We start from the raw sequence: 22,172 nt of genomic DNA, 5'->3' as shown, positions 1-22,172 counted from the left end.
GTGGATACTGATGGGGATCCCAGGCTTGGGATCATTGCTTTTCAGTGGTTGCCGGGTGCACCTGTCCTCCCGCTTCACATCCTGTCCTTTGGATGCCAGTCACTGACCGGCCTTCATTTAAGGGAATTGATGCTGTTCTCTACTTGTCAGAGGGTCTGTATTAGTGTTTGGATTTCTGCCCTTTCATTTGGCTCTCAGGCCCTGCTGACCTCCTTTATACTGTCTGTCTACTTCAGGAACTTACTCTGGATGTGGTGGCACATGCTTTAATCCCAGAACTTCGGAGGTGGAATCAGGCAGAGCTCTGAGTTTGAGGCTAGCATGGTGAGTTTTAGGCCACCCAAGCGCTCCCCAACCCTCTTTAATTGTTTCATAGTGCATGTTTGAAAAAAAAATGGCTATGTTTAAAACACATTTTCAGTAGGCGTAGGATTGTGTAGCCAGTTTCTTCTGTCAGTGTTTAAGGATGTTCTTCCTTGTTTGCAGTGTGGGGCTTCCCATTGGAAGTCTGCTGTCAGCATTACTTTTACTCACTTAGACTGGGATTCGGTGGGAGTCCTCAGAAACCAGTTGATACTTTCTTCACATTTGCCAGATGTTGACTTGTGTCAGGCTTTGGTAAGTGGACCATTTGCTGTGTGTCTCCTTCAGAAACCCCAAAGAGGAGCAGGTGCTGCCGTACAATTCCTAAGTTAGGAAGCTGGGTAGAGAAGGCCGCTGAGCTGGGCCGTGAAGCTCCTGCATTGAGTTCGTACTCTTCGCATGGGGAGATCTGCAAGCTCACACCAGCCGAGTCCAGTGGACCAGGCGGTTGAGGGGTGCAGGCTTTCTTGATGGACCCCTCAGCTCTGTCTCACTCTGCCCCTCACAGGCCAGTCCCTTGCTGAGGGCCTTCACCTTGGAAGGGGAGCGTGACTGTCTCGCTGCTCGTTGTGTGTCCAGATGGAGGCATGCGACACACACTCTCAGTGGGAGCAGTTTGGTGGCCCTGGGGACATGCGACACTTGCAGTGGGAGCAGTTTGGTGGCCCTGGGGGTTTTTCTTGGTTGTTGCTCCAGTCTTGTCTATTGCATTAATTAAAGGATATTCAGGTCAGAGGGCACGTTCCCCACTCTGTACCAAGAGCCATGGCCACAGCAGGTCCACTAGTGCCCTGTCCCCTTCCCTCCCCTCTGTGGCTTCCTGAGTTTCCTTGCCTGAAGACCCACTGCCTCAGCCTGACTGGCTCTTCCCACCTGACTTCCTTTTTCTGGCCGAAGCCTGAGGACTTTGAATATGGACCCTGTACAACTTGTCCGCATTCCTTAGTCTCATCCGTATCACCAAGAACAAATACCTCTAAGACCTCGTGTGATAGGGACATTTGCAAATGCAACACCCTGAGTAGGTGCTGCATGGCTTCCCCATTATGTCTGTTTTCTGCCTCATGTCTTCATGTGCCTCTGACGGACAGGACACTGTGCTAGCTTCTAGGTTCCTGTAGAGCCTGTGAGGACCTTGATGATTGGGGGCACCGCTAAGAACTGTGGTGCACGGCTGGGTTCATGTGAGAGATCTGTGTACCTGTGGGGTAGCATTCCAGATGAGTGGAGGAATGGTAGGGAGTGAGGCATGGAGTCGAGGAAGGTCATATGAGAAGGAGGGCAGGGCATGCAGTGCACATGGAGGCTTGGAGTCTAAGGGAAGCTGGTAGTGCCTCCAGGCTATCACGTTAGTGACTGGAAGGGGGCTGTGGGGAACAGCAACTCCACACTCTCTAGATAGGGACTGTAAGACTCCTCATGGAGAGCATTATGGACGAATGTGAGTGTCTGGCTACCAACATGCACATGAGGCATTCAGGGAGCTGAGGTGATCAGATGTATACAGTTCAAGCTGAATGCTTTCTCGTTGCTCCAGACTGAAGTCACCTGAAAATCTACTCCCAGAAGCCTCTGTCTCCTCTGTTCTTCAAGTAGGGTAGACATTGGCCCCCTTTTTCAAGCAGAGTAGGGTCTGTCATCTCTGGCAGTAGACTGCTTTGAGCCTCCTTCCATCCATTCTGCTTCCAGTTGCTTGCCTGGGTGTGTGGTTCTTATTCCCATCTCTCTGATGTCTGTGACTCCACTGGACATAACTCCCAGGTCTTGTAGCCCACCCCTCATCCCACTTCTGTAATTCTAGCAGTGTGCATTCTCACAGAGGACAGGAAGGGCTGTGTGGTGCATCGAGGGGTGTCTAGTGAGACCTCTCTGTGGTTGTCGGAGCTCTATGGTAGCAGGGCAGAGGGAGGTGAGCACTGGCTCATATACATAGGTTGTGGCAGATGGAACGTGAGGTCATGGTCAGAAGCAGAGCCCTGCCTTTTATTCCAGTGCTTGGTGTGTTTGTCTTCTGTCCCTCCAATGTGGTCCTTGGAAAGACCACTCTTGCTTGCCCATGTTTGATGCAGCTCCATCTATGGGTGACCAGCTCTAAACACTGTTAAGCACTAATGTCTTCATTCAGCCTCATGAGAGCTACAGTGAACTGGATTGTCTGCATGCTAGGATCTAATGGGAGATAATGCTGTGTAATTTATACAGCTATGGCATAACAGACTGTGTATAAATTAGCAAAAATGTTTCACAATGCTAAAAGCAGGTGAAATGGAAATGACTGAATCCCAGATAAAATCATCCCTGAATATTCAAGAAGAAAATTTGATCAGCTTGGGAGTGAAGGGGTTATCCCTGGTGGTATTTTATTGAACCACAAATTGTTATTTATAACCCATGTCAGGAGCAATTAAACTGATTGATGATTAAGAAAGTTTAATAGTTGAATAATAAGATGCAGTCCTTGACAGCTATTTTTTCTCATTCTGGAAGCATATTTTATGAGTCTAATAACAGTGTTGAGGATGGGCTGTATAGCATGTTGTGGTGTAATTATGTGGTGGTAATATAATATTCAGTCTAGTGTTACGTGGTCTATTATGTATAAAAAAATTAAAATACTAATTATGATTTTTGATTTATCATTGAAGTGGTTTATTAATTTTGGCTTACCCCAAATTTGCATCCAGAAGTCTTGTTGCTGGTTCTTGTTGCCCCGGCTTTCATGCCAGTGTGATTGTCTTTACGAATAACTTCTTAGGTTGGTGAGGAAAATACAAGTCTCAAAAAATTGCTTGAGATATAGGTGTTGATGTTACAAAGTAGGAGATACGAATGTTTACAACTAAAAGCCCGTTCTAGCTCCTCAACAGCATGTGTATATGTAGAGCAAAGAGGTTTATTCCTAACAGACAGCGAGTATGGGGTAAGCTGTTGAAAGGTTTGGCTGTGCGTCAGCAGCAAACAGCTGCAGTTGTTGTGTAGTTGCTCAAAGGTGTTCCTCGTGTGTGTAGATTGGCTGGTGCTGGTGTAGTGGTAGTCTGTCCAGCTGCTTTACTGACAGTCCTTTGCTCAGAGCAGCCAAGGAACCAGGAAGGAATCTGGTACCCTTTTCCCAGCACTCTGGTGCAACCAGTTCATTCTTGGGAGCAGATTTTTTTTCTTTGACATAGTTTGTATTCATCATCCCTTTGAGTGCCAGCCTGGACTGCTTTTCTGGAAGGCTCTGATCCTTTAGCTTATGTATCTGTTTCCCTTTGATGCTGTCTGACTCCTCAGCCCTTTGAGCTGACCTGTTTCATTTGGCCTTTCCAGCATTCCCTCTCTGGGTATCCCTGAAAGCTGCCTCCATTTTTATCAGCAGGCTCCTGTTGACTTCTGCTCAAAATATGGCTCTGATTCCTTGGTAGTGGGGGATTGTGTCAAAGACTCAGGCATGTTTTTTCTCAGGCCCTTGGAGGATGGAGAATCTCACAGAGGGACTGCCCACTAATGATGAATCAAGGCAAGGCCACAAGTCCAAGCTGTCCCTCCAATTCACGGAGTTTCTTTTCCAGCCTCCAACAGAGGAGCCTCTGAGTCTCTTTGAAACCAGGCACCAACATGATGTGTACTGCTGTCAAACCTTAGTGTGAGTCACGGGTGTTGGACCCAATTTAGAAATTGCGTTATTCTTTGTTTCTCTTTGATGCTTGACTCAAAGATCCTCAAGTGGACACACAGTGGACAGGTCTAGGCTGTCTAGCTTGTCAACACCACCTGAACAAAGCACAGAACAAGATTCCCAGTCAACTTTTAAGAGAATGAATTTTCTTAAAGATGAGAAACGAAAGCCTTTGGCCAGGCTTCCTGTCACAAACAATCTTTCATAAAATCCTCCTAGAAAATATGGGTACCTATGTTACCTATCTGAAATACTGGGGCCAGAGGTCTAGATGTTAGTACTTAGGGTTTGCAGTTTTTCCACAGATATTTCAGGTAGAACACCTCAGGTAGAACACCCCATACATGAAACCCAAAGACCAAGGTGCTCTGGAGTTGAATATTTTGATTGCTGCATGGTACTCTGAAGTCTCAGGGCCAGGAGCTCTTAGATTTGGAGGTTGTGGTCAAGGGTGTTCAGGCCTTTGCCCTTGGTTTTTAAATCACTTGCATTCATTCTGATAGTTAGCCTTTTTATCTCACGTAGCTTTAGTGTTGATCATAATTTCTTAACTGCTTTTGAATAAACATAGATATTCATTATACTAATTTATGACAATCTAGGTTTTGCAAATCCACTGAAAATGTCATGGAACATGACAAATGAATGTCAAGGAAGTTTCCAAGTTCTTTTTAAAATTGTGTCCTATATTCACTGTGAGTTCTGGCTGTGAATTGACACTGAGGCTCCTTCTCATACTCACCCACTAAAATCCCTGCAGCTTAGATGACGAGGTCTGCCTGCCTGCCTCTACACTCAGGCTTCTCTTCTCTCACACCACACTGATTGACCCATCCTTAGAGTCGATAGACACCCGGAACAAGCACACATCTTAGGGGCCAGGCTCCTGTCTCAGTAGTGTACCCTAATTTCTGTGTGGCTTGAGGCTTTCTAGGCCCACACCCCAAATTCTGCATTCTGTGCATTTAATACAAACATGAGGGAGAAGAAAACTTCTCTATGTAATTTGGTTGATAGAGACCACATTTTTCATAGGTTTTCTCTTAGTGGCCTTGTATTCACTCCAGAAAATTGAGGCACTAGGCTTTGACATGTGTCAGTAGGCCTTCCAAGGCTATGTGCTAAGGACTCAGTGTGAGTCCTTAGAGTCGGGAGGTAGGATAAATGCCATTAATTCTTCTCTATCTCCATCTCCTCCCCCATCCCCCTTTAAAAAAAATAATGCCTCTCCATCTAGCCTAAGCCAGACTCGAATTCACTTTGTAGGTCAGGATTTTCTCAAGGTGTTGATCCACCTACCTCAGCCTCAAGTACTGGGATTTCAGGTGTGCACCACCATGTGTGGCCACCCAGTGTCCTTCTAACTGACAGAGGTGATTTGTAGAGGTTGCATGTTAGGTTGTATCATGACTGTGGACTGTGATGATTTACTTTGGAGAGAAAGATAATGAGACAGCTTCTCACTTATGTGTTGGTGCAGCATCCCTGAGCCCTTTGAGGTGCTGAGCTAGACCAGTGCTTGCTGTTCAGAGAGCCAGATGCAGATGTCTATAGGAACCAGCCAGGGAGAGCCTCTGGCAGTGGAAAGTACAGACATGTAGATCCCTTATTAATGCTGTTATTTCACCTACCAATGTAAAAGAGCAAAGGGAAAGGGCCAGGCTGAGGAGCAGTCTTCAAGGTAGCCAGTCTTAGTGCCCGCTGGCAGCCTGTAAATCTGAGCTTGCCTCTAGCCAGTGTGGGTCGGGAGCCCCAGCATGGTCTGCTCTTCCACCTTCCACCCGAAGTGGAGGTGGTTGCCTTGATTGCTTTAGGTAATCCTGGCATCTTTGTGTAGAAAAGATGCCGTGTGCCACATTCCTTATAATAGTAGGATGTAAACCAGAGAGATGGTTCAGTGCTTTAAAGCATTTGTTGGTACTTCAGAGAACTTGGGTTTGGTTGCCAGCACCCACATGGCAGCTCACAACTTGTTGTAGCTCCAGTCCAGGGTATCCAACACCCTCGCTGGCCTCTGAGGGCACCAAGCACTCATTCAGAGCATATAGGCATGTAGGTATTCCTACAGACACAGAAAATAAAATATGTAGTGAGATATGGGATTTGATGTCTACTTCCAAAAGGAAGGATGTGGCTGAGCAACTGGGATCAGCTTCCTGGAGACTGCTGCAGCTTCTGCAGTGCTCATATTTTCGGGGACAGGTTTGTGGCTGATTTTCCCTTGGAGGTAGCATTTTCTTCTGCACTGATTTTGAAAAAAGAGCCCAGTCATTTTACTGCATGGAGAAGTTGGACCTGCCCTGCAGACTCGTGCATGTTAGTGTTTGTGATGATCAGTGTTAGTCGTCAATTCCACAGACTCTAGAATCACCTGGGAGTGAGAGTGTTACCTCATTTATGTTAACTGAGGCAGGAAGACCTGCCCACTGAGGCAACACCATTCTCTGGGCAGGAAGCCTTCAGGAAGGGACCTGAGCACCAGTACACATTCACTGCTCTCCTCTGACCCAGGATGCCCTGTGGTCAGCTACTTCAGGCTTCTGCTGCCTTGATTTCTCTACCACGGTGGATGGTCCTTTGACTCTTCCTGCCAGCCTGTGCTCTGAGACTCTTCTGGAGATCTCAGTGGATTTTGTTAGCCCCTTCCCACAAAGTCTTCTTGAACCTCTTAGGGCTGAGAACTATGTTTGAAGCTGGCCTTGTGGGTTCTAAAAGTCTGCCTCTTAGTCCTTGGATTGGGCAGGCACCATTTTAACTGAAGTGAACCTCCCAGTGTGGGTGAGCAGTATGTCTTAAGGATCAGTTGGTTTTACTTCATGGCTCTAGCTGGCTTCTTTCCTACAAAGCTGTTTGAAGGTGTTTTCTTTATTCTCAGGTGGCCTACTGCCATGTATTTCTTACTGAGAAATAACTCTTTGTAGATTATTGTTATGAGCCGTTGGCCTGTAATAAATTTGTTGGACTTTCCCTCTTACAAGCACTTAAGAGTTTTTACATGATACAGTAGCCTTGTTTTTCCGGCTGCCTTCCTGACCTGCCCCTGGGGGTGTATGGTTAAGCTACATAGCTTCCCCAGAGCCTGCGCTGGATTCTTGTTTGTAACAAGAGTGGCCACTAAACAACCCACTGAGGTGAATTCTGTCTCTGTGGAAGACCCCCTGGTGTGGGGTGAATGAACCTGTCTTTGTGGGGTTGACTGACCAAGGATTCAGGATGGGCAGCCTGGGTTGCTGGTCTTCTTTTGGTCCTTTATTCTCTCTGCTGCTTTATTCACAATCTGAACCAGGGCTGTTTTGCAGATTGATACGAAGAGCTTCGGCTGTTTTTGACTTAATTAGATAGAGATAAGTCAGTTTAGTGGACTGATTTATGATCAGTTTGTGTCCTCAGAAAGTTTGTTTTCCATCAATTCCCATTGCTGAGAGGTGGATGTCTGAGCAGTCTCCTAATTGGAATACAGCGTCAGAAAGAAGGTCTTAGTTGAAAGTGCAAGATGCCTTTCCTCATTAAAGAATAACGAGAACCCCAAATCTCCTAATACCACATTCAGGCAGGCTTCCTGTGAGGAGCCGGGGTGCTGAGCCTGCTCTCAGCTGTACATCTTGTGGCTTAGTGACCCATAAGGTCTAGGGATTTCCTGCTGTCTCATGTCAGGAAGAGCAGGGGTGGGATTGGAACCCTCATCTCTGAGACAGTTAGGATCCCCCAGGGACATATGAGCACCCTGCTTTCCTGAGAATGCGCCTATAATTTTCAAAGACGAGCTTAGCTTTTTAACAACTGTAGCTTTTTGAGGTTTTCAAAAGAGCCAAATTGTTCACCATCTTCTGAGAGAACCGAGTCTTCTTGAGGAGTTTGTGAGGGTGAGTTAAAGGAGGATGCTGGGAAGAATGCTTGCTTCCTTCAATTTGAGTGAATTCCTTTTTACTGTAGTGTTGTCATGCTGTTATTGGCATACTCAAATGAGAGTTCTGATGCACTACAGTCAGTTCAGTAATAGCCTGAATGTTTTCTGTAGCCGAGAAACTGGGCTGGTGCCTACTCCTCATTCCTCAAGGAGTGGTTTTTCTCATTATGTTTGTAATTAGTCATTCCTCCTAGACCACAAGCTCTTTGAAGGAAGTCTGTTTATTCCCTTGTCATGCATTTAATGAGCATCTGCTCTGTGCTACGTACTGCTGTAGGTGCTAGAGACACAGGCTTTGGTGTACTCTTCTGTGTCAGTGCCAGAAAGACATAGATGGGAGATAGGGCTTGTGGCACGTGCTATGTGGGGCCTCTGCAAGCTACATTTTGTCCTTTGTGGTGGGGATTGTGACTGTAGAATTGACCTGTCATCCCCCTGTGCAATTGCTGACTATAGTGGACCATACTCATTTGTGCTGCTGGGGGCATTGTCCAATGGCTCTTGTCTACCTCAGTGTCTCTGCATCTCTCTCTGTCCTGTCCTATAGCCACCTCAAGTTGGTTTGACTTTCAACTTTCAGTGTCTCTGTGATGATAGGGATTTATGTGGGTCAGCGCAGAGCCAGTGTCCAGGCTCGATGAGTCACCCGTCTCAACATCACCTTCCTTTCTACCACCATGAACTTAGCATGGGCCGGCATCTACACCTGCCAGACACCCCTGCACTTCCGACTCTGTCTCTCTGTCTCATTTGCTTTCTCCCATTTTTTTTTTTTTAAATTGGCAGACATCCCTACAATGAGCAGCCCCAAAACACCAAGTCCAGAGGGCAGCGAAGGAGCAGTTTCCTTTTTTAGACATTAAAGATGGTCTTGTCTTACCCTCTCCTTCCCTATCCAGTTTTTTGTTAGTGCTTCAAGGTTGCGATAGAACCAATTAAATTCCTTCATCGAGTAGTTTTTTTTATGAACAAAAATGCCTACTCACAGTGGTGTTGTGAAGCCAAGAGTCCAGGCACAGTAAGAATGCTGTTTTGAAAGATCAAAAGGTGTCATCAAAGGCCCAGGAAGTACCTTTCTTTCTGGGCTCACATCCCCATCATCATCCTGCATCACAGGTCCACCCTCTTCCTGAGACTTGGTTTCCTGCTTGTGTGTTCTGTGAGGTTGATCAGGGTTCTGTAGGACATGGAGGGCGGGGATAGGCAGCGAAACTGTGTTGCTGTGGGAGGGGCCACTGATTCTCATCAGCCGGGACTCTCTCCCAGGCCACTGAGCTGCTCCCTGGTCTTGGATATGCGCTAGTTCACCCACCTCACTCTTATCTTGTGGTTCTTGTCTGTTCACACCCCTCCTTCCAATTGTAGGTTTGTGTTATGGCCCCGCAGGTGGTGGCTGGAGTTTTCAGCTGTGGAGTAGAGACAGAATGATGGCTGTGGTTTCTTCTATAACCTTGAATTGAACATTATTTATATTAGAATTAAACATTCCCACTGCAAAACCAATTTGATCACAGTGTTAGTTGTTTTTGCTGAACCAGAGTTTTGTGAATTTATAGTCTGGAGTTGTGGTGCTACCCTCACCAAAGCAGGACCCTTTCTCTACAACAGAACCCAAATCTACGTAATTAAGTGGTACAATCTCCATCACCGAAGTGTCAGGGTTTCAAATTTAAAACTCCCAAGTTGGGAAATGTGAAGATTAGATCCATAGAGCAATTCCAGCTTGCTTATAAAGAACAGAATATTTTTGATTACCAGTTAAGCTCCTAATTATGTGAAGAGGTTTATTGCAGGGTTTGTGCAGCATAGGTGATTAGTGTCGTCATGACAACAGCCTCTCCCTCCTTCCTACCACCAGGAGCTTGCTCTCTGCCAGGTGCTGGCTCTTTCCTCTACAGCCTGGCATACTAGACATCTGTACCAGTGTGGAAAGATCCTTTGGCAGGAGGAGAGACATATAAACCGGAGTCCTTTTCTTCCTTTCCAGTCACCACCCTGTGTTACGTGAATTGATATGAAAGAGATCCCAGCTCCACTCACTGCCTCGTATTACAAGGTAAAATTCCAGTGCTCAGGTACCTCAGCCATTTCAAATCCTGACATCATCCCTGGAGGCCTCCTCACCCAGGAGCCCTTAACTTGAAGTGATGTCATGGCATCAGTTTAGTCCTTTGCTTGAGTGACAGCCCATGTGCTGAATGTTTTACTGACAGTTTCTACCCACTAAGTCCTACTTTCTAAAGTTATAGCTGTATAAGCCAGTTCAGTTAGCTCTTACAGGAGCTCCTCCATTCTGTGCCTCCGCCAGAGGGTACAGTGTATCAGAGAGGCAGGAGAAATGTGGAGGGAGTGCCCAGGATTCATATTAGGCCCTGAACCTTCCTAGACCTTGTTCTGAGCGCATCTCTTCCCGGTAGGCCACCACTGTGCTCTAGTAGACGCTCTTCCACTAAGTGGGTTGAGCGTATGCAAACAGAACAAAGACTCAGTGGTTAGCAGGTAGCAGATGTCCTAGGCAGGCAGCCCTCATCACTGCACTGTTCTCCATTTTGAGCCTGTCTCACCTCCTGCTCCTCTTTGTTTCTGGGTGTAGGAAGATGGACAGAAATTTTCGTTCTATGCTTCCCTAACATAGCCTTTTTATATTTCAAAACAACAATTAAATACCTGTGTCTGCCTCCTAAGTCACTTAGATTGTTTCTTCTATCTGTCCACCCACCACTTACCACCTCCTTCCCGTCCCCTGTAGCTTTCTGTCTACACTCACATCAGTGCAGACTTTGGTTAGGACTTCTCCCGGTACTGTCCCCTCCGTATACCTCTGGCCCTGACCATTGAACACAGTAGCATTCTTCACCTGGTTCTGACCATAGGGGCCTGCACATGTCCCAGTCATTCTGTCCTTATCGGCCCTGGGAAAAGATAACTGTTGAGATGGCTCCAGCAGCACCATTTCTCCTGCTCTCTACGAGACTCTTCCATTCCACCCCTGCCCCTTCTGCAGAGAAGGCCCTAGGTCTCCATCCCTGCCTATCCACAGTGTATGTGGCTGCTGAAAGGGCTACAGTATTTATTCCATTCTAACAGTGAGGGCAAGCACGATCCTCTTGGCGTTTAGAAGACAAATCGGCAGAGGGCTTCTTGGAGTTAAATGCCATTACTTCGTTACACTGAAGAGTAACAAATGACTTGCTGTGAGAAATGACACCCAGAATAGGCTGCTGACATTTCCTTGGATAAAATAATAGGCTGGCTAAACAGACTAAGAAATATTGAGGCTTCTGCCTGCCCCACACAGTGCCTGTTTTATGCAGGCCCAGGCTGCTTCTGTGAATCAGAAGTCCGAGAGGGCCCTTCTTGGTGTTTACTTTTGATTATGCCTGAGGAAATGTCTCTGTGCTTGGAAGGCCCTTGAAAAAGGGTATGTCAATGGAAAACATCTCAGAAGATGTCCTCTGAATGTGCTTGTTGATACAATGCCCTGAGACTGGAAAATAAACTGAGATTTGCTCCTAGGCTCACAGGATGGGAATCAATTCTGCTAAAGAGTTTTTCCCAGGGAGCAGGAGGAGACAATTCACACCCACATATGCATTCTGTTTTCTTTTTGCTTTTTTTTTATTGGATATTTTATTTACATTTCAGATGTTATCCCCTTTTCCCATTTCCCCCCACCCAGAAACCCCCTATCACATCCCTCTTCCTCCTGCTTCTATGAGGATGTGCCCCACCCACCCACTCCTACCTCCCTGCCCTCATTCCCCCACTTTGGGGCATCCAGACTTCATGGGACCAAGGACCGTCTCTCCCACCTATGCCCAACAAGGCCATCCTCCCCTACATATACAGCTGGAGCCATGGGTCCCTCCCTATGTGCTCCCAGGCTGGTGGTTTAGACCCTGGGAGTTCTGGTTGGTTGGTATTGTTGCTCTCCTCATGGGGCTGCAAATCCTTTCAGCTCCCTCAGTCTTCTAACTCCTCCATTGAGAACCCCTTGATCAGTTCAATGGTTAGCTGTGAGCATCCACCTCTGTATCTGTCAGGCTCTGGCAGACCTCTAAGGAGACAGCTATATCAAGCTCCTGTCAGCATGCACTTCCTGGCATCCACATCAGCGTCTGCCTTTGGTGACTGCACATGGGATGGATACCCAGGTAGAACAGTCTCCAGATGGCCCCTTCAGTTTCTGTCCCACACTTTGTCTCCATATTTGCTCCCATGAGTATTTTCTTACTCCTTCTAAGAAGGACTGAAACACCCACACTTTGGTCTTCCTTCTTCATGAGCTTCATGTGGTCTGTGAGTTGTATCTTGAGTATTTCAAGCTTTTGGGCTAATATCCTATTATCAGTGAATGCATGCCATGTGTGTTCTTTTGTGATTGGGTTAACTCACTCAGGATGATATTTTTAGTTCTATCCATTTGCCTAAGAATTTCATGAATTCATTGTTTTTAATAGCTGAGTAATATGAGTCAATATACCACATTTTCTGTATCCATTCCTCTGTTGAAGGACATCTGGGTTCTTTCCATCTTCTGACTATTATAAATAAGGCTGCTATGAACATAGTTGAGCATATGTCCTTATTATATGTTCGAGCATCTTCTGGGTATATGCCCAGGAGTGGTATAGCTGTGCCCTCAGTTAATGCTATGTCCAATTTTCTGAGGAACCACCAGACTGATTTCCAGAGTGGTTGTACCAGCTTACAATCCCACCAACAGTGGAGGAGTGTTCCTCTTTCTCCACATCCTCTCCAGCATCTACTATCACCTGAGCTTTTGATCTTAGCCATTCTGACTGGTGTGAGGTGGAATCTCAGGGTTGTTTTGATTTGCATTTCTCTGATGACTAAGGATGTTGAACATTTCTTTAGGTGCTTCTTGGCCATTCAAGTTTCCTCAGCTGAGAATTCCTTGGTTAGCTCTGTACCACATTTCTTAATAGGCTACTTGGTTGTCTGGAGTCTAATTTCTTGAGTTCTTTGTGTATATTGGATATTAGCCCTCTGTTGGATGTAGGATTGGTAAAGATCTTTTCCCAATTTGTTGGTTGCCATTTTGTCCAGTTGACAGTGTCCTTTGCCTTACAGAAGCTTTGCAATTTTATGAGGTCCCATTTGTTAATTCTTGATGTTAGAGCATAAGCCATTGGTGTTCTGTTCAGGAACTTTCCCCCTGTGCCCAAGTATTTGAGGTTCTTCCCCACCTTCTCTTCTATTAGTTTCAGTGTATCTGGTTTTATTTGAAGGTCCTTTATCCACTTGAACTTGAGCTTTGAACAAGGAGATAATATGTATTCTTGAGCTTCCCATTTCAGTCAGTGGAAAGACACTGGGCTGAACTGGATGTGAGGCAGGCTGTGGTGTTCTCCCTATTGCATCTGTCACCTAAGGGAGGTGATAACTTCTGCCACTGCAGCTCAAGGGAGCAGGGAGAGGGCACCTTTCTCACAGAGTCAGTGGATCAGTGTATTGACTAAAGGGTGTGCTCAGATCAAATGTTAGTTTTCCAACATTAGACATTTTCCAGGAGTGGGCCTCCGAGGACTGACTATGAGGAGAAGATTCTTGCATCCCTGCAGGGAGTAGGGGACAAGGCTGCAGGAGTGTATGACTGTCACAAGACAACTTAGGAGGGTTAGATAAGGTACCACAGTCATGCCTGTCAGTCGGACCTGTATCCAAGGGAAGGGGGAAAGTTGATGACCAATTGTGTCTCTTAGGGTTGTGAATTCTTTGAGTTCAGTGTGACATGAGTGACAGGTGGGTCTTCTCAATAGTCACTGACCTTGGTTCTGGGTTTCTGCCACCTGGCTGTTCTGGCCCCTGAACATATGTTTTCCTTTAGTGAATTAGCCCTCTTTGAGGGGGGGTTGTCATTGTCCATCCTACCTAGCTCTCTGCTCAGGGCTTGGTCTGTAGTGATAGCTCCCATAAAAGGTATCAGTTCAGCACCTGCTGTGTCCTTCACCCCATAATCTAGACAATCCACTGTTTGCCAGCTTATAGAAAACAAGTCTGCTCAGTCTCCAACAAACACCCACCCTGAAGGCCACAAGGAGTGGGCTCCTCCCTACAAGGCATCCAGAATAGGCATGGATGCAGACAGGAGTTGGTTTTTGCTGCCAGGAACTGGGAAGAGGGCAAAAAGGGAGTGACTCCTGAAGGTTACAGGGATTCTTACTGGAGTAAGGAAAATGCCTTGGAGTTCATAGTGATGATCTCACAAGCTCTTTCCACAGATTGCACACATGCTTGTAGTATGTAGGTGTGCTCGCAGTATGTAGGTCCTGCTTTTGCTTATTTAAAGAGTAGAATATTTGGTATGAACTATGTCACATTTAAAAAAGAAAAACCCCCAAACCTAAGCAGTGCCACAGAGAGAACCAGGGCACTAGCACCATTTCTTACAGACCCAGTATCACTGTAGGTGAGGTGTGAGCTGGTGACAAAGGGCTGGGTTCTGCTGGTTGTGTGTAGGACTGTCACCATCCCTAGGCTCTGTAGGTCAGCACAAACAGCCTGCCTGTCAGCTTCTACCCAGGGACTTTGATGTGACGACTCTTTGCCAATACCTTCCTGGTCTCTGTTTTACACAAAGAACCAGGAAGGCTCATCCTTATGTGTACCAGGAGGCTTCAGGTGCTGGAGAGGAAGTCATCACTGAGGATGGTTAGAAAGCTGGTAGGCCTTGGCCCAGACCCTTTGTGGGGAACAGTTAGGAAGGTAGTCTGATGTGATGGCTAAGGATGATTGGGTACACAGAAGCCTCACCCAGGTCTCAGGTCCCTTGTGGGCTTCCTGAATTCCAGGCCGTTTACCTCTGCTGTGCTGTTCTTTTTCTGCATGCCATAGGCTGTTAGAGACTCTTGACAGTGGGAATAGAGTTGTGGCAGGTTGCCTGAGTGGGCGTGTCTGAGATATGGCGGTGAGGGGGTGATGGGAAAATGATAAGCCCTTGATAATTGTTAGCAGTGTTGTTAGCATTGCTGGGCTTTGCCTAGACTTTCAAAATGGATGTAGGCTAAAATGTTTTCTTCTTAAAGAACATTTTCTTTATAAAGATGCACATGTGTTTGCAAATAAAATGAAAATAAGAAAATGATAAAATGGGCGGTCAATTTCTAAACTGTTTATGAGCATTTTCCTGGGTAATAGTCCTTCTCAGGGTCCAAGATGAGTTTGCTCAAATATCTGATGAACCATTTCAATTAGGCATCTGTTTTCTCTACTTTCAAAAGGAAATTATTTTGAACACCACTGTCTTCCTGAAGCTCATCTGTGCCTCTGCTTTCTGGGCCATTAGAGAATAGCACAGAAATGTTTACCCAGAGCAGTTTGGGAAGCTCTACCTCAGAAACCGTATTCCAGAGGAATTACTACTAAATGAATATGTAAACTTATTAGAAGCAGAGTTTTAAAAATTCTTATGGAGAAACTTTAAGTTCTATTAGGGCTTAGCAACGTATGGTAGGTTTTCTCTTTCTAGAATATGAGCTGTCTGAGAAGTAATAATTTATAATATATTAATTATGCTAATTAATCTGAAAGAATTCAGAATATTAATTATCTGCAACTAATTAGGTTTAAAGTTGAGAACCATTAAGTGATGAGGTGTGGGTCTCATGAGCCATTTATTCAGCATGTTCAAAACATGGTGGAGGGAGGCTGGCATGCATGCGCATGGCCGGGTTCCCTGTTTGTTTATTTTTCATGGTTGATTGCTTCTTGTATCTTCCATACTTGATTCTGCACAGACCAGGAGGACGTGGACAAGGTCGATGTCTCCAGTGTGCCTGCAGAGGTGCTTCGAAACATTGAGGCTGACACATACTGGTGCATGAGCAAGCTACTGGATGGCATTCAGGTGAGCCTGCAGCTTGGGCAGCTTGGGAGGCTTGGGAGGCTTCAGACAACATGCTGCAGCCCACTGGGGAGGCCACTGGGCCACACTCTACTAGCTAGCTTCTGACCTGAAGAAGTAGGCAGCCTTTTTCTGTCTGGAGCAGCACATATTGGCCTCAAGGTCATAGACATGAGATAGGTCATACATGCTTCTGGTTCTGGGAACAGTCATTGTGTCCTGCCAGGTATTCCAGTACTTGGTGTGTGGGGAGTTTGATTCCCATGCTCTGATCTCCCCATTGCTTCTGCTTGTGTTCTCTAGCCTTTAGCAACACTGTGGGCACTGGTTCTAGAGTCCTTGGCAAGCTACTGGGCACATACTCCTTAAAGGGCATCAGGTCCAGGCAGTATCCCTTGACTGTACCTTCTAGGCCTGTGAGCAGCCCATAACCCATCTAGCTTTGGCGGCATGGCTCTGTATGAACGTGTCACTCCCACTGTGCCTGATCCATGGGGAGGCTCTAGCTTTTAGAGTCCTGAGTACCTGGGCATCATGGTGGGGACATTGCTGATCTCCATGTGGAAGTTAGGATTAGGGGCTGTGATATTCACAGAAAAGCCCCATGACAGTTTGGTTTTATGTAAACAATGTTTATGTGTGTATTGAAACCTGCACAGTACCTAGGACGAATCTCATTAGCTGATGACTTAAGAATGGGGACAGTATAGCAGTGACTGAAGTAGGCAAACCAGCCCTCAAAATGCCCTGTGGAATGTTTTTGGTTTGTTTTGGCCCAAAATACCTTTCCTAAACACCTTCTTTGTACTTGGCATTGTGTTCTGCACTTGAGAAGGAGCCTTGAGCAAGGCATGAGGCATGCCTGGAGGACCACACTGTGGCCTGGGCCCAGATGTTTCTTTACAGTGCATGGAGGCGGCAAGTACAGGCTCCCAGGATTAAGTGTGGCTAAAAGAGATTCTGTAGGAGGACAAGGAGTTTTGTTGACAGAGGAGGGGGAGGGACCAAATTCCCAAGATTTTCTCTAGGAGCCATGCAAAGAAGGTCATGACCTGTGCCATGGCAGCTAAGGGAGAGTCTTAGCCCTCAGGGCATCGGGAAGCCAGCTGGGGCACAGTTGCCCTCGTCTTTCTGAGTAGGTATCTCAGCTCATCTATTGGACTTGAAGGTCAAATATTGCTTCAGAAAATGTATGGCTTAGACCATGAGGCTTAATCTGAGTGGATCAGCCAAGTGGTATGTCAAGGAGACTTGGGCTTGTGTTGCTTTTCATACCTGAGGCTGACGGGAAGAAATTAGCATCCCCTGTGTAACTGAAGAGCCTTTGCTCTTGATACAGATGGCCCTTGACTTATTTTGTTTCTTGTAAAGACAGATGTGCTCACTAGAGACTTGTTTGGGCCTAAGCATCAATTCATCACTTCCTGCCTTTGTTAATGTTTTCATATTTACTCCTTCTTCAGGAACTTCAGGCCTTTCCCTGTTAGAGAAGGGATTGAACTGTAATGTAAAAGTTTATAAATTATCATTGTCGCTTCTCTGATTGTGAGTGATGGGACTTGTGCCATTTAAATACAAGATTATCTGGCTTCTGTTTGTAAATAAGATCGCCGTACAACGGAATCAATGCTGGCCTTTCATTTTTCACCTGAGCTTTGTTGTCGGGCAAAGTGGTTTATTGACAGGGCTGACAAGCAGAAGGCACCACAGTCCTCTGGTGCCTGTGTTTATAGCACGTTCACAGCTCAGTGGGAGCTATCCGTCTTTACCTCACATGGCTAGGATTGATTTCACAGGAGCCTCCTGTGAGCTGAATAGAAGGCTCTCAGTTCCACCATTTGGGATTTGGGAGCTTGACTGGATTCTTGTGGCTAAGGCAATGCTTCAGGGCTCTTCTGTGCATGAGCCAGTTTTGTTTTAGGTTAGCCTGTGAGGGTATGAGCTTGGTTAAAATACAGGCTTGAGTGGACCAACAGCCTTTTCCCCAAGGGCTTGCATGGCCTTCTCCTTTACCAGTGGTGGCTTGTTTCGTAGCCCACTTTCCACTCCTGGTCACACCTCTCTCTTCTCCATTATTTTTGTTCAGTTGGAGTGTTCCTCCCTAAGTATCCATTTCCTTGTGCCATGGTCTAGGTTGAAAGACCTCAGAAAATTCTCTTGTTTTGTTGAATGCAGATTCTCCTATCTGGACTTTACCTGTGTCTCTAGTTCTTCTATAAGGCTAGGTTGACTTATCAAAGTATGTAAGACATCCATACCGCTTCCTGAGGGGCTTCCATGGATACATGGTTCCAAACTATGGACTAAACTAGGGCCACTGGCTTTGTAGGTAACAGGCAGTGTCCTCAGGGATGAAAATGGGAGTTGGGTGTATCTCCTGCATGTGGGCACTGGGCCTTGTATCAGAGCCAGGGTCCTACCTGTACACCATGTGGATGCTCAGAGAGAAAGGCCACTGCCTCAGGTTACACAGCCTCTGAAGGAGCCCACATTTGGACCCCCATGGCTCCTATGCCTTCTGCTTTGCTGAAGTAAATAGAATAAGTTGTTTTGCAGGGCAGATTCTAAAGCAGTGGTTCTCAGCCTTCCTAAGACTGTGACCCTTTAATACAGTTCCTCATGTTGTGTTGATCCCCAACTACAAAATTATTTTCATTGCTACTTCATAGCTGTAATTTTGATACTGTTATAAATCATAATGTAAATAGTTTTGGAGATAGAGGTTTGCCAAAGGGGTTTTGAGAACCCTTTTTCTGGAGGGTAGAAACCTCATCTGTCTTTTGTTTTTGTTTTGGACACTCTGGGTCGCTGTAGCTATATTTGATTTATTGTGGACCTCAGGTGGAGATTCTGTGCCCACTAAGTTATTGTAATTGATCTGCTAGCTGTTACTTCTCTTTACCAATAATAACATTTGAACTTCCAAGTAAAGATTTTGAGTTCTGAAATATTATGGTTCACTACTCTGAGGAAGAAACAGGCTAAGGAATGTGACTGGTGACCATGTAATCAACATGGCGAACCTGTGCACTGAAACACATGGGCATGGGCAGGTCTGCTCAGAGTGTGATGAGCATGCCTGCGCAAGTTCTGAGGGTCGCTGTGGCGGATATGATCAGCACTGCTCTTGGGGCCCAGAGCTGAAGTCCAGTGGGGCTAGGGCGGAGACAGGCGAGCAGTGGGGGTGAGCAGAGAGAACTGGCCAGGTGCTCTGGCCCAGGAGGAGAGCAGACTTTGGGAAAACTGTTCCCACTGCAGCTGCTTGGAGAGGACCGTGTGCAAATCGTGTGTGACTTGCTTTGATGGCTTGTCAGCAGCAAGGACAGTCCTCCAGAAAGGAAGTGTGGTAGCCTGCTAAGAGCCAGCCAGTGCATTTGAGGAGGGTCTGCAGATGCACTGTGGCCTAGGTTTTCCTGTCCTGGAAGGTAGGAAGTAAGAGAAGAGCTGGCCCTACCTTGGGAGATGTGGGTGGCAGGGTGTACAGAGCAGAGCTGCCCATACCCATGTGTTTCAGTGCACAGGTTCGCCATGTTGATTACATGGTCACCAGTCACGTTCCTTAGCCTGTTTCTTCCTCAGAGTAGTGAACCATAATCTTTCAGAACTCAAAATCTTTACTTGGAAGTTCAAATGTTATTATTGGTAACAACCACTATCTGTTACCTGAAGTGATAGAGGAACTGTTCATTTTGGGGAAAATAACCGGTAACTTCCCATATTTACATAGCCGATTTGCCTCTGAAAGTGAAGAGGTGAGTCCTGTTTAGTTCACAGCTACAGTAGCCGTATGGAGCTTTCCTGGAGGATAGCTTGGCTATGTAAATGTCCTTATATACTAGGCTTTTCCTGCCCTCCATCCTTCCTCAAAATGTTGGAAGAGGTGCTTCTTCCAGACAGAGCTTGAGTAGTCTCAGTAGTACAATTAGACTTAATTAATTAATTTAAAAAATTTGAGACAAAGTCTTTCTGTGTAGCCTTGGCTGTCCTGGAACTTACTCTGTAGACCAGGCCAGCCTTGAACTGATAAGAGTCGTCTGCCTCTGCCTCCTGCGTGCTCGGATTGAAAGTGTGACAAGCGCCACCCAGTTAGATTTAATTTTATTTTAGCAGTTAGATCCCTACTTCATGAAGGGTGCTCTTCAATGAGGCTGCCTTTTGATTGAAGTCACAGAGCTTTGGGAATACACTGACCACCAGCAAGGGTTGGTGGTGCTGCCTAGATTCTTGCTCATGTACTGGTGTCTGCTCACCCTGCTGTGTGTTTCAATACAAATGTAAGCACAGTGAAGAAGATCATTTGTGTCCCTGTATTGTTATAAAAACAGCTTTGTTCTAATAGACATCTTGAAAGGGTCTCAGGGACCCCAAAGTTGGCTGGCTGGTCATTGAAGGCTTCTGAATGAGACTCATGATTTCTTAATCCAGGCATATGGCAGTCTCACTGAGAAGCCCCAGAAGGTGAGCTCAGAGAAAGTACCAAGTGATCTTACCAGAGTCCTGGCAGAGAGGACTAGGAGATGAGAAAATAAAGAAGATAGGACAGTTTGTCATCAGGGGATCTTGCATGAGCTGATGGCTCGTTCCAAGCATGCTTATTGAGAAGCACAACATCTTATATCTGGTTTGCAGGAGAAACTGGGACTGAATCAGTAGAAAGCTATCATTCAATGTCCTGAAGTCAGCAGGAAGCTAATCAAGCAGTGTTGCACAGGATATCTCAAGTTCATCATAGACTGAGCACACAGCAGCCTTCGGACTGATAACCACAGTCCTTTAGGGAATAAGAGTTGAGTTTTAGGATCTGAAATCACAAGTCCCCCAAGACTCTTAATCCCAAGCCATTACTGGTCTTGCCAAGCATGCTCCTGGTTTTAGAGTAAGAACTATAATTTTTCGTTGTACCCAGGGCCTTAGGAAATGCTCCCAGCAACAGAGCAGGCAGTGAGCCTGTGTGGTAGGAAGCTCCAGTATCACTTTTGGCAGAGATGGGAGTCCTAGTACATTGACTGAAAGGGGTATAATATGTAAAGGGCAGAGGCATAGTTTGCAACCAGAATACAACTCTGAAGGCTTTGAACAAACTAACTGGAACTTCTGGTAGCTAGAATTACAGTCATTACATTCTGCAACTCATTAGATACAACAGAGGAGAGAATTAGTGGACCAAGAGGGTGTGAGGAGATGAAGGGGCAGAGCAAACCCAGACAGAATGGCTGGAGGGCAGCTAGCAGTCGGAAGATGATGACTGAGAAGTTCGGCCTTTTGTTTTGTTTTATTTTATTTGCAATAAGTTACAATGTGGGTACCACACTCCCTGTAGCCTTGGAATCTTGATGCTTGCTACTTAGAGTCAATAAATAAAAACTAATCTAAAGGGGGAGGGAACCAAGTGTAAACCATACAGATGTGAGGTGGGAGGTGTGGAACAGAGATATTAGGGACTTGCAGAGAGGGGGTAGGCGGTGACTACAGACTGGAGATGGGACTAGAGGTAGGTTAGAAACAGCCCCAGAAACAGCAGAGGCTGGAGAAAGCAGGAAGATATTCTTGATACTGTGAAGAAAAGACACCCCCGAAGTAGACTGGATTAAAAACCTGAGAGCCAGCTGTACACTGCCTAAGTCATGCCAAACACAATGGAGCAGAAGAAAAGAAAGGGCAGGGGATCTGCAACTGTTAACGCCATTGTCCTAGCATGTCTCAGGTACCTCCCAGCTAGATTGTGGCAAATTGAAATTTTGGACCCTTATGGTCTGGCTCAACTACTCCTCAGGAGTCAGGGTAAAGGATCAGAACTCATTATGCGGGGGTAGAGATATGGCTCCCTGGTTACAGGCTTTCCAGATGACCACTCAGGTAGTTCACGGCCACCTGTAACTCTAGCTCGAGGGGGTCCCATCTCCTTTTGGCCTATGTGGGTATCCCCCAGGTTAAAAACAAAAACAAAACATGAAAGTTGGACTTGATGACATACACTTTTAGTCTCTGTACTTGGGAAGCAGAGTTCAAGGCCAGCCTGGTCTGCACAGTAAGTTCCAGGCTAGCTAGGCTATACAGTGAAAGCCTGTCTCAAAAAAAAAAAAAAAAAACAAAAACAACAACAAAACAAAACCAAACCCCAAGCCATGAAAGTCTAAGGGGTCTAGCTGGGAGGAGGGCGTGTAAGGAGTGGGAGGGTGGGGTAATGAGGCGTATGAAAATATACAAAACCCATCGTTGTACATAATTAATGAATGCTAGTGAAAAACTCGAAGGGGTCTTAAGTCATATTGTACAGTCTTAGGCTCGGCCTGTGGACACCTGGAGTCCTGAGGTAGCCAGAGAGCAAACTTACTCTTGTAGCTCACATGGGATGTATGTGAGAATGGCCACCCCAG

General features: G+C 46.1%; 1 protein-coding gene across 1 annotated transcript in view; it reads left to right on the top strand.

Moving 5' to 3' along the window:
- Tbc1d22a (TBC1 domain family member 22A) overlaps positions 1–22,172 on the top strand; it is a 273,067-nt gene that overhangs the window by 110,429 nt on the left and 140,466 nt on the right. The window contains exon 9 of the mRNA XM_028753701.1: positions 15,689–15,798. Within this exon, the coding sequence (XP_028609534.1) occupies positions 15,689–15,798 (110 nt within the window). The remainder of the gene's footprint in view (positions 1–15,688; positions 15,799–22,172) is intronic.

Source organism: Grammomys surdaster, unplaced genomic scaffold (genome assembly GCF_004785775.1).
Source record: "Grammomys surdaster isolate TR1022 unplaced genomic scaffold, NIH_TR_1.0 125953, whole genome shotgun sequence".
Taxonomy (NCBI): domain Eukaryota; kingdom Metazoa; phylum Chordata; class Mammalia; order Rodentia; family Muridae; genus Grammomys; species Grammomys surdaster.
Note: the sequence above shows the minus strand (reverse complement) of the source record. Positions and strands in the feature narration are given on the sequence as shown.